At 44.8% G+C, this 16,447-nt stretch overlaps 1 protein-coding gene across 1 annotated transcript in view; it reads right to left on the reverse strand.

Moving 5' to 3' along the window:
• TRABD2B (TraB domain containing 2B) overlaps positions 1–16,447 on the reverse strand; it is a 295,983-nt gene that overhangs the window by 108,583 nt on the left and 170,953 nt on the right. Inside the window, 1 exon segment of the mRNA XM_055815797.1 lies at positions 9,357–9,531. Coding sequence (XP_055671772.1) covers positions 9,357–9,531 — 175 coding nt within the window.

Consider the following 16,447-nt stretch of genomic DNA (forward strand, 5'->3'; position numbering starts at 1 on the left):
TCATTCATATTTTCCAGTGATGTGAAAGTAGCAGCCTAGATTAAAGACTGAAATGACAAATAAATGTTGACTCATCCAGGTGCACACACCAGTCACCTTGATGTCAGTTGCAGAACTACCATTAATTCAGTGAGAATAGGATCCGATCCCAAACCCATAAATCCTTCCTCAGCGAGTTTGCTCTGATGGTATTCCTGGCATAACCATGACCAAGAAAACCTGGAACTCTCACAAGAACACCCAGTTTAATGAGATTTCCAGTCCCACTTTCCGTACCAGTAAAAATCCTCAAGAAATCCACATAAATTACAGCCAGGCTTTTTAAAGCTTTCAGTTTCACATCTACTTTTGCAAAACAACTCACTCTAGCCAGCAGTCATGCCCTGTCTTTCCAGTGCACCAGGATGATCGCTGGTTCTTCTCCCTATGCAGTCCTCCTGCAGCTTGGCCCTAAAACTGGTCAGAAATGGCTTGAACCCATGGGAGACTGACACCATGAGCAGTACAAACAGGTTCCTTGTTCTGCTAAATCCTCTTCCCACCTCCTGCTCTGACAGCAGAGCTGCAGGGGATGTGGCTGTGGAGGTCTAGGGTGCTTGGGACATCCATGGTCCTCCACTGGAGCAAGTACCCAGGCAGGAGGGGTAGCAGAATGGAACATGAAGCCACATCAACCCCACCAACATGCATTAATGTGAAACACTACTGAAGGATTTGGGCTAGCATACCAGGCTCTGAATTTAAGGAAACCGAGTAGCCAAATTTCCTTCTGCTCTGGGAACCACCACACAGCAGGGTGGCTGGAAGTACACTGGGGTGCGCAGACACCTTAATGACCGCAGGTAGCACACGAAGGTCCCCAGCTGAGACAAGATCCTTGGATCCTGTCTGCCGTTTCACACGAGCATCCCACAGAAGCCTCAGTGTTAGGGGAACACTGCCGGTCGTGGGGTTCTCAGAGGGCATACCCTGCCCTTTCAAACTCTTCCCAACAGCACAGTTAATGCTGGTTGGGAATATTCTGATGAAACGTTTTGGGGATGGAAAGTGATAAATTATCTGGCATCCGTACATTGATTTCAACACCCTTGTTATGTAATCTAGAGTTATATGGGACCTCTGCCTGGTCTCCTGAGAGCTTACAGGGTGGCCTGTGGAATCCACAGCAAGCTAGTGTGCGTGTGTGGGTGAAAGAGTATTTCATCCCACGTTTAAGCCCATTCCTGTTCAGCAGAGTGCTTAAGCCTGGGTGTAAATCTCTCATGATTCTTTGCAGTTCTGAAAAGAGAAAATTTCCTGAATTATGTCTACATTTTTACATCTCAAATGTTGAGGAGAAATGCAGCAAGGGCATAGCCAAAATCTCTGTATTATAGGACAGGAGGGGCCAATATAGCTTTCTTTTCTTTGAGAACAGGCAGGCAGAATTAGACTTACACAGTAGAACTTGGCACAAGCGTAATAATAAATACGATATGAAAATGTCAGGGACCCAGAGGAGCTGACATTAGTGTATGCATGTCTTTAAACCAAAATCCTACTGCGTACAGGCAACTTTCCCCATTCATCATGGGAAGAATTACACCAGAGATGGTAAACGCATACACTGTGGTTTGCAAGGCCCGTTTTACTTGCTTTTAACATTTACTTGAATACGTGCAACCAGCAAACATAACTGCCTGGATCTGGGGCTGTACCCTCCTTCAGTGGAGGGACGATGGAAGCAGGAGTGGGAAGCAGCCGGGCAGGGCTCCCTGTTGAGCACAAGGAATTCTCCACCAGACCACGCAAGGGAGTCCAGGGCTGGTGCACCTTCCCTCCGCAGTTTCTGTGGCGACACACCAGAAGAAAAAGCAAACTGCAAACCTAATTACACGAACCTGTCCTCTTTCATGCTGCATCTCTTGCCTGCCTTGGTTGGTACAGGTGACAGCAGCCTCAAGATAGCTCTCGCCATTACCTATGCTATACTGTGTTTCTACAATTAATATCTTGTTATACAACAGGAGTTTTTCTTTAAATCCGAATCGCAGGAATCAGCCTTCAGAGGAGCAGCTCCCTTTTGACAATAGGGTAGTGCAGGCAGGTTTATTTTGGCCTCCCTAACTCGGGTGCTGTCTCTTCGCCAACTTAAGCTTCAGGTGAAAAGCAAATATTCAGGGGCTTCCAAACCTCCATACTATACAAGATCAATGTAAGTTTTAAAAAAAAAAATAATTGGGGGAACTTTTTTTATTTATTTTAAACCGCTACAGGCTGGATTTGCACTTGGAACAAGCCTTCCCCCAGTGGAGTATCTCCTGATTTACAACAGTGTCTGAAAAGCGAATCGGGCATTGCCTGTTTAATGCAGACTTTTAAATGAATCAATTACATGGGTTTGGTCAAAATTAGCACGCTAGTCTATTTTTAAAAGCCAAGTGATACTTTGCCTTAAAACCTAACAGTAAAAGAAGCCCATACACAAAAACAGGCCGACCTCACTATAAGCATCTGGATGCCCAAATAAACACGAGCAGAGGGAATTCTAGCATCTGCAAACTGTTAATTCACCCTTTTCTTCTCTTTTGTAGGCTCGCCAAGTTCAATCTCCTGGTCGCCAACTTCTTGCTCCACCGAGACAACCCGTTGATGAACTGTGCTAGTGATGTCAGTAGCACCACTAATCAGTGTTGGACCAGGATGCCTGACTCGGGGGATAAAGTCTCTTTATATCCCAGCCTGCAAGTGTTTTTTCTTCCCTCTCCCCCCTCCCCCCCTTTATTTTCTTTTATGTTTTACAGAGGATCCAAGACTAAGAAAAGAGCTACACAATCCTGGAAGACAGAAGGCTGGACTTCCAATGCCAGGCTGAGTTGGTTCCCAGCGGCACAATGGCGGGTGTAACTTCGTATCCGATTTACACACAACATTGCATCCGCCGGGAGTGCAAAACGGCTATTTGTATACTCAGCATCTGCAGATCCCCAGCCCTCAGTGTGCAGTTGGATGGCAGCCTCAAGGCATTTCCCTTTTGAAAAAACACTTTCAAGTAACATGTGTGAACCTGAGTGCCAGACCTGGTGGCAGGTGCTAATGGCTTTCACAAAGGCTCCCTGGATTTTAATTACTTGTGTTTAAGCTGTGTATAGTATCCATCACTTCCTTTCCTTTCCCAAAATACTGAGTCAAAATATGGTTTCCAGTAACAAAAATAATCCCACCTCCACCTCCCCTCATCCTCCCCCGCCACAATCAACAGCCATCATGTTCCATCTCAGTTGTAGTCACCTTTTTAGCTGTGGATGAAGCATATTCACGACACGCTACATCATCTGGGTATCTCCCCAGGAGCTCTTTAGTTTTTGGAGAAAAATACGCACCTCTCACATCTTGCTGTGTTCTCGCACTAACCCCATCCTATAGAAAAGTTGCTCAATTCTCTCTTTCCCTAGTGAAAACAGCGCAACCTGCTTCTGAGTCCCATGATGAAGAGCCACCAGATAATTTACTGAAGATTTTGGAAACAGTATGGAACAGTATTGTTTGAGAGGTCGGACTGGATGACCTTTAAAGGTCCCTTCTAACCCAAACTATTCTATGATTCTATGATTATTGTTAGCAGTGTGATTACGATGATTGGAATCATTGCTGATGACGCTGACTGCCCAAGGCTGGCTGAGAAAACTCTGCGGGACGGGGAGGGAATTCACCTGTTCCGAGCACAGAAATGTTCAAAATCTGCTGCTGCTGTTTCTCCTCTGGGATGAATTCCTTTGTTTTCATGGGAGCCCACAGACATCTACAACAAAGCCTGGATCTTTTTTTCTTGCAGAATGCCTCAGAAATTTAAACCTAATCCTTCAACCAGCAGGTACCTGATCTCAGCAGCCTAAGCCTACAGCTGAGCAGAAGGGGTCCCACCCTCACAGGCATCGACCCCTCTTAACACACCCACTTCACCAGGAGCTGCGGCCACCAGCACGCCCTGGCTTCAGCCACACCATAGACAACAGCCTGGGTCTCCCCTGACCTCTCGGACACAGGGGGCTGCCTGGACCCGGTGGGGTGGGGAGACACATGCTTCCCTCCACCGCAGGACTGTGGTCCAGAGGCAGTCTGATTCCCCTCCTGCTGCGGGAGATGCTATGGTACTTACATTTCAGCTCTCTCTTCCAGCACTAAAAGAATATTCTCCATAATATGTTTATTATTTTAAATAACCAAAAGCACTGCCTTAAAGCCTACTGATTTGGCTGCTAATAAACATCATGAACTGGAGCAGCATCCGAATTTCTGAAGCAGTAAATCCAGCTCTCCGCTACAAAACTGACAGTTCTCATAAAATAAATAAAGAAAGAAATGCATGCAAGTAAAACATCCTAAGGAAATTATCGTTCAAATTAACTGCAGACATAAATTTATCCATCTGTTATCATAAGTGTTACTCAAAAATTATTTGCCCATAAAAATGAAATAAACCAGAGTGATTTTTTTTTCTTAAACACTGACTTCATGTGCATAGACTTAGTTGCCAAAATATTAACTCTTTTTAACAGCCCATGTGCTCTTGGCTGTGTCTCTTTCTTGACTGTAAATGGACCTTTATAAATTGCCAGTGCTTGTTTGCTCTAAGGTGCTTCACTGTTATTATGGATCAATAATTCCTAGCAATCCAGGATGGATTTTCAAAACACAAAACCCAAGCAAACCTCCCCCCCCCCCGATTTTACTTGCAAGTACTCTATTTAGCTACCTTTATTCATTCAAAGGGAAAAGTTACGACGCCTGTTACCTGAAAAATATCACTTAACTGCACAAACAATAAATGTTGTTTCATTACTAGAGTATAGTTACAGTGAATATGGGTATAGTGAGACTTTCACATTAAGTCTGAATACGGTAAACCCTGGCAGGAGAAGAATGAAGTGTACAGAGCTGGGTATAGAGCTGGGTCCCGTTCTACCCAGGGCCTGTATTTTTCTTGGAGAGGAGAAAGAAATGAAAGTAGAAAGAATAAATGGCTATTTTCACTTCTATGTGTTTTATAAAGGAATAAATTAAAAGTCTGAACTGGTCCAATGCATTTAAATTGTGAGTAATGCCATGGAAGGCAGGGAAGGGGGAAATCTATTGAAAAGTTTACTTTTTATTTTTAAAAATGGCAGAAAACTGAAAAGCTCCATTTAGAATTGTGTAATTTTTTTGTTTTAGTACTGCTAACTGGAACCAAAGAAAAGAAAAAATAAATCTTTCAACAGCATAAAAATGCTTGGCTTTACTTGGTGGATCTGAAAACTGTTTTACCTCAGCTTGCTTGGATATTCCAATGCCTGTCCCCTTACCACTCCTTCTTCCCCAGGACTCGTCTGTTCAATGTTTAACAGCCTTGTGCTCAGTTACGGACCAGATCCTGCACTACCTCCCCTAGGATGCACCAGGAAGTCTTTGCAGCTCAGCTCCAAATGGCACGTAGCAACAGGCTGACTGGGAACCCCAGTTTTCAGAGGGGAACAACGACACCCAAGCACTTGCTATGTCGATTGCTGTCTGGCAGAAGTGGACTTGCTTTTTCAGAAGCAAACAGAAAAATTCTGTTTTCCCCAAACGCCCAATTTTTTACCGAAAAACTATCAGCTGAAAGATTTTTATCAACCTTCGTCTAAAAGCAAAGCAGGATGAAGAAAGAAGAAATTCTGTGTACAAAACAACTAATAGCAAGGCCATAAACATGCAGAGCTGCACAGGCAATGAAATTAATTGCCTGCTATATTCTAATCAGCCCAATGACCATAGCTTTACTGGAAAATAAACATTCTTCAGAAAAAACAGTAATGCTTTTCTCCCAGGGTGACTCCTGCTGTACATGAGCAGCACTCCACACCAATTTCCACACAATTTTTATTTCTTGCACATTTCCGTGTGTTTTATAACAAACTTCCATCTGAAACCAGTAGGGGTGTTTCCAGTGGTGACCTGACCTGCCAGATCTGGTGGGACCAGGGTATGGGATCTTGCACTACTTGAAGGTTATTTAGATCTGGTGACAGGAGTTGCCATGTCCCACTCCAGCCACATGTTTTCATCCAGCCAGGTGGGAACTCAGCTTACACTGGATGAGCTATGGTTTTTCTGATGGCAAAGTACACGCCATGGTTCAACCCAGAAAGGATTTCTGCCAGTCCAAAGCCAGACAGTGGCATCCCCCAGCTCAGCAGCACTGGGTTCCTGCACCACCATGCAGCCAAGATATCATCATTTTGGTTTACAGCTGAAGCCAGCCATGGTTTTCATCCTGTAGAATACTGCTTTTGGTCATGGTGACCCCTGTGCGTGGTCTAGGTTTGGTTTCTTTTGTTCCAAACAACAGTACATACTCCTGGAGGAGTCTATAAAACATCTTGCTGCTGCAGCTGAGAAGGGTACGCTGAACTGAACCAGACTGTAATTTGCAAAGACACCTGCGTGGCGTCTCCTGGCTTAGTCAAGCTCATTATACTAATTTAGTGTTAGATGTTACTGAACTACCCATCCATGGCACTGGCATCTTGAATCAGCCTGAGGATGGTGCCCCAACAGAGCAACAGAGCTTCAGCTGCTGCAGGCAGCTGCGCAAAAGCCAGGTGAACCTAACTACGGCGGTTTGCACCAGGTACGGCTCCCTGGGGGGAGGCCACCAGAGGAACCAGCAAGGGCTCTGCCTCAGGAGGGCTGTTTGCAGGGTAGGACCCTGTCCCCAAGCCCCTTGGCTCCAGCTATAACCTCCGAGTTACAGGATGCCACCGAGCCCACATGAATCATGGTGCAGGGTTTGGGACTCCCTCCCACAGCAGCCCCACTCTGTAACACCGCATTTGGTGAAGTTTTTCCAAGGTGTGTTTCTCATAACAGACTTATTTTCTTGTTTAGCAAAATACTTCTTTTTCCTAATTTTATTTGCCAGCATAATTTTATCCAATTCTTCCCTTCCCAGAAACTATGACAGAGATTACGAAATTGGAAACCAATTCATAATATACACATATAATTAAATTATTATTCATTCATTGGTTCCAATATCCTCAAAATAAATGGATTAATGCAGAGATCATGCTTAGCATAAGAACAATACTTTTTGCGGTGCATTGTCCAGAATATTTTTTCAAATTATTTCCCCTCCATCATGTTAGTCTTAAATACGCAGACTCTTAAAAGAGGTGAACTAACTTTTGCACTGTTCTGAGAGCAAATGCACTCCTGCAGACTCTATCAAAGTCTGTCCTAACAAAAGGTGCGTTCCTTAAAATTTTGCACTTCAGAATTCATGGGAATATGTGAAAGCCTCAACTTTCATCAAAACCACCCTTCACTTTTATAAAAAGCAAAACCAAACCCTTAACGTTTAAGAAAACAATCTGAATTCATGACCCGAGCACATACCTAAAAAAACCCCTTACAATTCAAGAAGCAGATATAAGAATGCAAAATACAAAATGTACCAATAAACCCCACTCTTACAATTCAGCGTGTAAAAAAGAAACGCAACCAAAAAAAAAACACAAACCAACAAACCCTAACAAAAACCTTCAGGAAAAAAAAACCTGCATTTGAATCCTAAGAGAAAATGAACTTGCTTGCACTTCAGCCACATAGAAGTTTTGGCATTGAAAAATTAATAATTTTCTCAGTACTTACTGCACAAAGAAAAAATCACCCCAGGGAAAAGAGGAGGAATTAATTGTACTTAAAGTAGGGATGGCCTGCTTTAGTGAGAAAGGCCAAAGGGATGCTGCAACAAAGAACCCAAAACAAAAAGCTTTCCTCAGCATGTCCCACGCACGGATTTTTAACAAATCTGGGCTGTATGTGTCTGTTCTGTCCTGCTGCAGTCAGTGCTAGGAAAAAGAAACAACCCAGCAACAAAGGCTGTTTTCAACATAACCAAAAATGAGGAGTAAAGGACAAAACGGGACTTGCTCTTTAGGAGCCAGCTTCCCCAGGTGATGCTGCCCAGGAGCTGCTCTCTGACGGGGACAGGGAACGAAAGCTCAAACCTCCAACAACTTAGATGTCACTTTCTATAGAAAGCAATGTGTAATTAGTATTCATTTGCTCAATTTGATTTCTGTTATTATCACACACAAATACCTGCAGTGGATTGGCTCCATGACCCATCTAGTCCAAGGTCCTGTCTCAAGCCATGGTCTGTAACTGACACCCAGGAAAAGCATTTACTGAGCAGGGCAAGTGGGCGATCGTACCCAGTTTATTCTTCCAGTATATACTGGTTAAGGGACTTCCAAAACTGGAGACTACATCAAAACCACCATAATCACTGATAAACCTCACTCCATGCATTAGACCAAGCTGGTATTTATGAATCCCTGTCCAACTACAAAGCACCATGATATATTTTCCTACTGTAAAAACAGTTAAGCAAAACTCCTTGGACAGAAATACCAGACAAGCTCGAGATTAAGTAAGCTTGGGAAAATTCAGCCTAAACACATTCAACAAATAAATGCATCAAAACGCATGTATCTCTGCTAAACCCTGCAGTCTTTAAATCAAAGCTCCCACTGAAGTGAGTAGCGAAAAGTGAGTTGTTGCCAAAGTTCATAGCAAAAGCCACGGGATGAGAAACAAAGTTCTGTCAAAAATGAGAAACTACCAAGGAGAGGGAGCAGAAGGAGCAGATCGGTTCTCGGCACGACAATCTCAGGCTGCCTTCAACTTGAGGGAGCTCAAACAGCCACTTAAGCTGGTGCTCAGGATTTGGCTGAACCGGGGCCCGAACAATTATTATTTATACTCTTATCACACAAAAATGTGAATAACATTGCAAAAGGGGGAAAAAAGAAAACCAAGGGCGAGGCAAAAAAGGACAGTAGCACATACTGTTGCAGGCTCACAGAAGTACTATAGACATCTTTGTTCTGCAGACCTCGCGGGAAGAATTTAAACAGGTAGAGGTACACGCTGGATTTTTACTTAATGATTTTAAATGCTGGTATTTAGCTCCACACATAACTCATACACTTGTGCAAGGTCCAAAACCAGCCAGTTTGCACAGACAAACCACCAAAGCAGCTAAGTCACCCACTGAGAAAGTTTAACTGCAGCAACCCTGAGAGGTCTGGAACCCCGAGTCACAAACACGTGCCTACGCCACAGCACCGGAGCACAGCCTGTCCACAGCCCAGCTGCAGCCAGACCCACCTCCTACACCAACTCACTGCATTTCTGAAGCAGGTTTAGACAAACAAAAGCCTTCCCCCTTCAAATGGAAGTTCCCTAAGAATTCTTCCCGCAGGACCAGAGACAAAACCCCGAAGCATTCAAGCCGCTTTACTTTCAGTCACAGTAACTGAGTACAACAGAAAAATCTCACACCATACCTGCTCCAAAGGCAAAGAAGAAGCTCTTGTCTGCGTTCTCCCTTAAAAGCGCCATCACTCTTTTCCCCATCCTCTCATTCCTCTTATAGATGAGCTCCTGTCTGAAGTAGCTGTCTATCTCCTGAGCCGTCACCTGCTCGTGGGGTGGGAGCGTTGTGTTGATGAAGTTAGGGACCTGAAATGGAGACAGAGGCTGTAGTTCAGGTGACAGTGGTTTAGTAATCCCCCTAAACACTGGACGCTTTAATCTAGCCTTATTTAAACCACCTGAGCATCATTATCATACAAGAAACCACCAGAAGAAAAGAGCTTGCTGGTAACTCTACACAGGAAAAATGAATCAGCAATCAACATGCCTTTTTTCTTTTTGTTAAACTAGTATTTTATTAAATGCAACTTCATTTTGATTTTTCTCTGTCCCTTCAGCAGAATGTAGTTTTAGACGTTATAGTTGGGTGAGTTACTAAACCCTTTATTTTCTACTTGTTCGACACAGCTCACTGGTGATTTAGCACCAGAACAAGCCCTGTAATCTGTTCTCAGCCAAGGTCACCATGACCTTGAGTAAGGACTGCAAGATTTGGCTTGTATATGCTCCCTCTTAATAACCTAACAGGTAAAAAAGCAGGAAAGGTTAGCAAATCCAGGCATAGGGAGATGCAAACAGGGTAAACCCCTCGCCTTTCTTGCAGTTTTAGATGCTATCAGGCCTCACCAGAAGAGACCGTGCATTGCAACACATAAATCCCCGGAACATTTCTGATATTTTTGAGAAATGGATTTCCAGAAGAACTGCTCCTTCAGTCCCTGTTTTTGTGAGGAGAGACATTCGTAGGCACAGGAGAAAGGCTGAAACCCCAGGGACCGTTCAAGTCAGTGCAGCAGACCCAGCAATGAGCCGAGACCCAAGCTAGAGCGGACAGACAAGCCGGAACGTCTCTGACTGACTGTGGGGACAGGCGACTTCATTCTGGCATGGTGGGGGCCCAGGTCTACCCCCGGCCCCGCAGCCAGAAGCGCTGTAAGCGGGCACTGTTTGATGGCTGCTCACAGGACCCAGGCACCTTCCAGCGATTTTCTGTGCCTCGCCACTGGAGAGCAGCTCAAACTGCAAAGCCCAGACGCAGGTTTCTGAGTCCCCGGGGAGCTGTAAAGCCGCCAGGATTTCCAGCGTTAATCTGAGTCCGTGGTAACGGTGCCGCATGCACAGCCCATAGGGGGAACGTCCCTCACTCACTGTGCTGAAATACTTGATGCAAGTTTCTTTGGTTAATTCTTTCTCTGGTCTTCTACTACACCAAGTTCCCATACTAGTTTTCTAAAACTTGCCTTTAGTCTTCGTTTTTCAGCCCACCTCTTACCTTCCCACTTGGCCATGTGATTTTATCACAACAATTTTTACCTCTTCCCACCCTCTTCACTCACACTGCGTCTCCAGAAGCTTTCAGCAAGTCTTAGGAAAAGAACTAATTTCTATCTTCCCAGTGGCTCTTCTTAAAGCTTTTTCATTGCAGCCTCATCTACAGCTCTCCTAACACGTGGGGGACCAAGCAGCAGAGAGATGTCACCGTGCATTATGCAGAAGGACAAGTCTAAGCCTTGTTCTGGGTTCCCACCAAAGGCTGTACCCAGCTGGGTGAGATAGAAATGGGCACCACATCTCCTGAGCCAGGGAATCCCACGTGGCTGGAGTTAATCCTGCTGTTGGCAGTGACCTGCCCCAGCTATGCAGTGCAGCTCGACCTTCAATTTTCCAAACAGCTTTGCAACGTGCTTTGCCAAATCACCGTTACATCTTGCAGCACGTCCCTCCTTAAGGGTTCAATCACATTACTCTTCTTCTGGGCTTTCCAGCATGGCTTGGCTTTGCCAGCCTATCTTGTGAATTCCTCAGAGCATGCAAGTACTTTGCGCCTTGTTCTCAGTTTAGCCCTCTGCCAGCACTCAACAAAAATAAGTCCTATTAAGCCAGACCTATCAGAGACACCAGTTTCTTGTTAATACACAAGGAAGTTGCCTCAGTGTCTGGCAAGAGCTTGCGTTCGTCTCAGAGGGATGCTGGTGGCTACAGCAGCGAAGGATGTAGTGGCTTCGATTCCTGGTGAAAGGCAGGGAGAGATTTTTGTTGCAGGAATAAAGCCTGAGGAACAGGTAACCATTTTACGCTTGCAATAACCTCTGCAATGCAAAGCTGTGCATCAGTTGGTCCATGCAGATACTGCAGGCCTTTGGATCTCCTCTGTACTAAGGCTCTGTGTTTAATGCTTTGATGTAGCTGAGCCAGGAGCCAGGGGAGCCTTCAGAGACTGAAATGGAAGGTTAAAGTTCTAGAGAGCATCTGAAGGCTCGACACCCAAGAAGTCTCTCCCCTGCTTTTGGCTGAAGTGACAGCTGGGAACTGATGGGACCTGGTCCTGAATGACCTGAGGTGCTTTGGGGAAAGCCAGGTACCGCACTGCCAGGCAGGACAACCGGCCCTTACGCAAAGCATGAGGATTGAACGGCTTTGTGCATCCCACTCCAACCAGGGAAAGCTCTGCTGCCAGAGGCTTAGATAGTCCCAGGACAGAAGTTGTGTCCAGACCCTGACCTAGAGGCTGTTTGCCAAGAAGGAAAGCACCTTCCTTCAGCTTGTGTGACACCATCACTTGCAGTCCTACATCCGTATTCAACATAGGTTGTTCCTACGCTTTATCTAGCCTGAAATACAGTCCACAAAACGGAACCATTTACTTGCCTCTTTTTGTTTCTTCCCTCCCATTCTTTCTTTCTCTTCTGTGGGAAAGAGTTTGCCAATGGCAGAGAGATAAATTTAAAAGCAAGCGCTGGGTTTTGCCAACGCTTCTCATGCTTGTCCAAGGAACAAGAGGAAGGCGGGCATCGCCTCTGGAGACACACCATCAGCTACAGGTCCCGATGCACTCTGTGCATTCCTGTATTTCTAATGACTGCTCTGTCACTGGCAAAAATAAAACATGCACGTATGTTTCTTCATGGCAGAGGACAGGAGATGCATGATTGAAGTAAGTATGCCTGTACACCGTAGTGCAACCACACTGTGAGCTACGACACTGGCCCCATTAATCACCCCCGCTCCTCCCTGTATCGCGGTTCCTTTCCACAGCTGGTGACATAGACCATGCCTGGCTTCAAGGAGGCAGCTGCTCCTGATGATTTAAGAAACCCTTTGGATTTCTAACCACCAGGCAGGGATCAGGAAGTCAAGAAACAGACAGACACAATTGGGAAGTTGTTAACTTCAGCCAGAATTTAAGGGTTTTGTTTGAAAAAGAAAATCTGTTGTTTTAAAAGGATGGGCTAAAGAACGCACCAGAGGGATACACCTTTCCTCTTCCACTTTATCAAATATTTTTGTTTCCATTCAGAGTAAAGATAATTTTACCATTTTAATGATAGGTATTTGTTGTTTTGAACTGATAGTGAATGGATGAGACATTTGCTGTGCCAATGGGTGAAGGACTGACTTTGTGATAATAGCTGAATACTGCTACCAGTATATATAACTGTATAGTGGGGTAGATGATGTGGCTGTTGAAAAATCCTAACTACTAATTCTCTGCTGTTCATCTAGGAGAGCAGCAGCTGGATCAGGAGAAAAACACAGTGCTACCCATCAGCCGGGGTGTGCTCACTTTGTAGTGGATACACATAACAAGAGATAAACAGATTCTTTCTGTCCAGTATCTGCAAGCTATGCAACTTTCAGGGAATCCAACCACCTCATATCTATGTATCTACATCTATATCCATATCTATATATCTACATCTATATCCATATCTATATAAATAGACACACACATACTATGTATTTCCCATGGAAACTAAATAATAAATTCCATTCAGAGGTGTTCAAAAGAAAGAATATTTTGTTTGACTGAATCAGCTACAACTCTTCTTTTTTTCTATTGCTATCTACTTTGGGTTATGGCTCTCCTATGGACAGTATAGACGGACCCTAAACTGAGTCATTAGATACACCTTGCAATCCTTAGTTAAGCCTTTGAGGATAAAGAAGAGAATATGTGAACAAAAAAAGAAGTGAAGTCCCACCCTTCAAGAAATTCCTTCCCCTCCACATTGCCTTTGTAATTTTCCTTGAGTCAGTATCCCTGATGGAATATATTTGTGGGTAAAGCTCTGCACACATGTCCAGACTCACAGTGCTGTGGGATGTCGCCCATAATTCTTCACCTTTGAAGTCAGTGGGAGCTTTAGGAAGAAGGAAGAGGAAGGATTGTGGAGCGGTTACGACACTACCCTGAAAAAAATGGTTCTGCTCCCATGGGCTATACAAATCTCTTGCATGATCACAAGCATGTCATTTGGGTTTAGATCTTCAAAGGAAACTCAGCACTTAACCTCCACCAAGTATCTTTGAAGCTTTTGGCTCTATTCCTCCTGTCTCTCAAAAGTCCATCTGTAAAATGGGGACAGCAAGACTTTCCAACTTGATGTTACATGCGAGGCTCTGGCTGAATCTAGCTGTTGAAGGACCCAAAGGAAGATCCAAAGCCCAAGACAATGCTCAGTGGTAACCGTTCTTCCCACAAATACTTTGTGGAAGGAGGCTGGGATTCTGCTGCTATCGTAGGCATAAGCTAACAACATACTTTAGCTTAGAAAAATGCATCAGCCACATCTCAAGATCTATGCTATGCTGTCGGCTTTGTCTATAGAGACAAAGAAATGAAAAGAAACCAAAAAAAAAAAGAGAAAAGCAAAATATATTAGTGCAGAGTCTTTTATCACATTTAGGGCTTACTGCCAAAGTTCAGCTGAAAATTCATAAACACAGGACTACATTTACATACATTTTCTTATTTATTATTTTTTAATGTTTGGACAAATATTCTGGACGGATGCCACAGTTTGTGAATATCTATCTGCGAATGGGTTTTTTTGGACACATATAAGCACCATCAGCTTTGGTTAGCATTTTTTCCTGCTTTGGATCTATTTGCTACAGTAGAACTGCTCTAGATTCAGTCAAGTATCACATCACAACGAGAAGGGAAAGAATAGTGTTATCATTCCTACTCCTATACGCTACATTCCCTAATCCTCTGACAACCTTTTTGGGCCTCGTTCCGTTCCAGTGGTGCTAGCCTATTTCCGGAACATGCATGCAAATTGTAAGAATGTGTCAATGAAAAACCAATACTACCATCATTAGAATAATGTGTTGCATGCCCTTTCTTGCCTGTGTGTAGGCAGAGGTGGTCCTCAACCATAAGCCTATCCGCAGATGGAGAAGATGAAGCTGAGATTGGGAAATGGGAAGCCATCCCCTGCCATGGAAAATATAGTGATCCTAAAACCTTTCCTGCCATTATGTTCCCACACCTTAGCCAACCTTCTTAGCTTCTGAGACTCCTCTCCCCACCTGTCTCATCAGCAGGTAACTAATGGCTTTCCAGCCTCACCTCCTGGGCAATGTCCAAATGCCAGACCACCACAAGTACCGTATCGTCACTAATCCTTGCAGGGACAATTCTTAATAATAAAAAAGCCTTATTTCTCTGCTTCCCAGAGCATTCACAGGCTAAACAGAGAAAACAGGAGGCGGCACACCCAGGGTCACAAGGGATGTCTATGGCAAGGTGGGAAGTTGGCCATCAGCTTCCTGAGTTCCAGTCCAGCACCTCAATACGAACCCCATCCATCTTCCCCCGACAGCAGGGCTCAGCCTCCACGCTAGCAATCCTTATCTCCCGTTGTTGGCAGAGAGCTGCTCCCAGATCGCTCCAACTGCATTACATTTTTTTAAACATGATAAATATTGGGTTCTCTTTATTAGTCTTCTCGTTTATGAGCTTTACATGGGCAGAGGCCAGAAGACAAGTAAGGGATCCTGCCTTGCAGGACTTTCCCTGCACCACGCAGGTCAGGAACTTTTGTACAGCCGGCAGCACTACGCAAGATAAGGATCTCCGGAGCTGACAGTGCAGCTTATGGGGGCTGCCAGGGAGCCAAAGCAGCATCCCAAAACCCGCTGGCTCCTCTGACAAACTGAACAGCCCTAAATTCACATCACACCAGCCCTTCTCGGGTCAGAGGCTGACATCGAGCTCGAGTTATCGTTCCTTTATGAAGGGAGGATACCCTCTCATTAACAGCCCTTGACAGGGCGCTGTGGCTTTTGCTGTAGTGCTGCAAAATGTACTGCTCCGGACTTGGAAGACACCTGTTTCCTCCTGATTTATGGACCCTTCTGGCATCTGGGAGAGGAATATCCACTGACTGCAGCCTTTGATATGAAGGATTTGAACAGTGCAAAGTGAATGGGCTGCAAAAGCAAGCATCTCCGTGAGGAGGATGTGGCTTCTGCAGAGACAAATGCTGCAGCAGACTCAAGTGGTTTTCCTCCAGCACTCCTGAGTTTCCATCCTGACAGTGACCTTCAGTGGCCAAAGAGGGGGTGTCTGGTTAATCTGATTTAGCCCAAAGCTGGAAGCTGCCAAGATGAGCTTTCAGCTTGTGATGGAAAAAGGAAACCAGGAAGGAGCTCTGCCAAATGGCGTCCAGTTCAAGCATGTTGTGATTAAGCCATTATTGCTTTTTTTTGACCACCGAAATTTAAAGTAATATATTAGAAGCCTGAGTGGACTGTAAAAGGAGTCTTTAATCTTCAGGGTAGGTAAGTTCCATCGCTCCTTTCCCTTTCCCAGGGCAAACATCTACTCAAGGTGGGACTGGAGAATATATTACAGGCACATCCAGCACGTTTTGGAAGTCGTGGTCAGGACAGGTATGTCAATTTGGTGGATTTGGGGCTGCTAAAATGCTTTAATAGAAGCATACCCTGACACCAAACTCATACAGACTCAAACTGGTCTGAAGTCACAGAAAGCTTAAACATATCCCCAGTCTGGGCTCACCCGGTTTTGTTCCCACCCCTTTGCATAAAGTGGAACAGTTCTGCAGGGATAATTCTTACTGCAGCCAGAGGCTTGTAGGTTTTCAGTGCAGATCAAAAAACCAGTCACACTTCTCCCACCGGCCACGCTGCCCAGCCACAGCCATCCCCGTGCCATGGAGCCCTTTGGGATCCACTGCTGGGGTTTGGACCA

This window comes from Falco peregrinus, chromosome 10 (assembly GCF_023634155.1).
Source record: "Falco peregrinus isolate bFalPer1 chromosome 10, bFalPer1.pri, whole genome shotgun sequence".
Classification (NCBI taxonomy): Eukaryota; Metazoa; Chordata; class Aves; order Falconiformes; family Falconidae; genus Falco; species Falco peregrinus.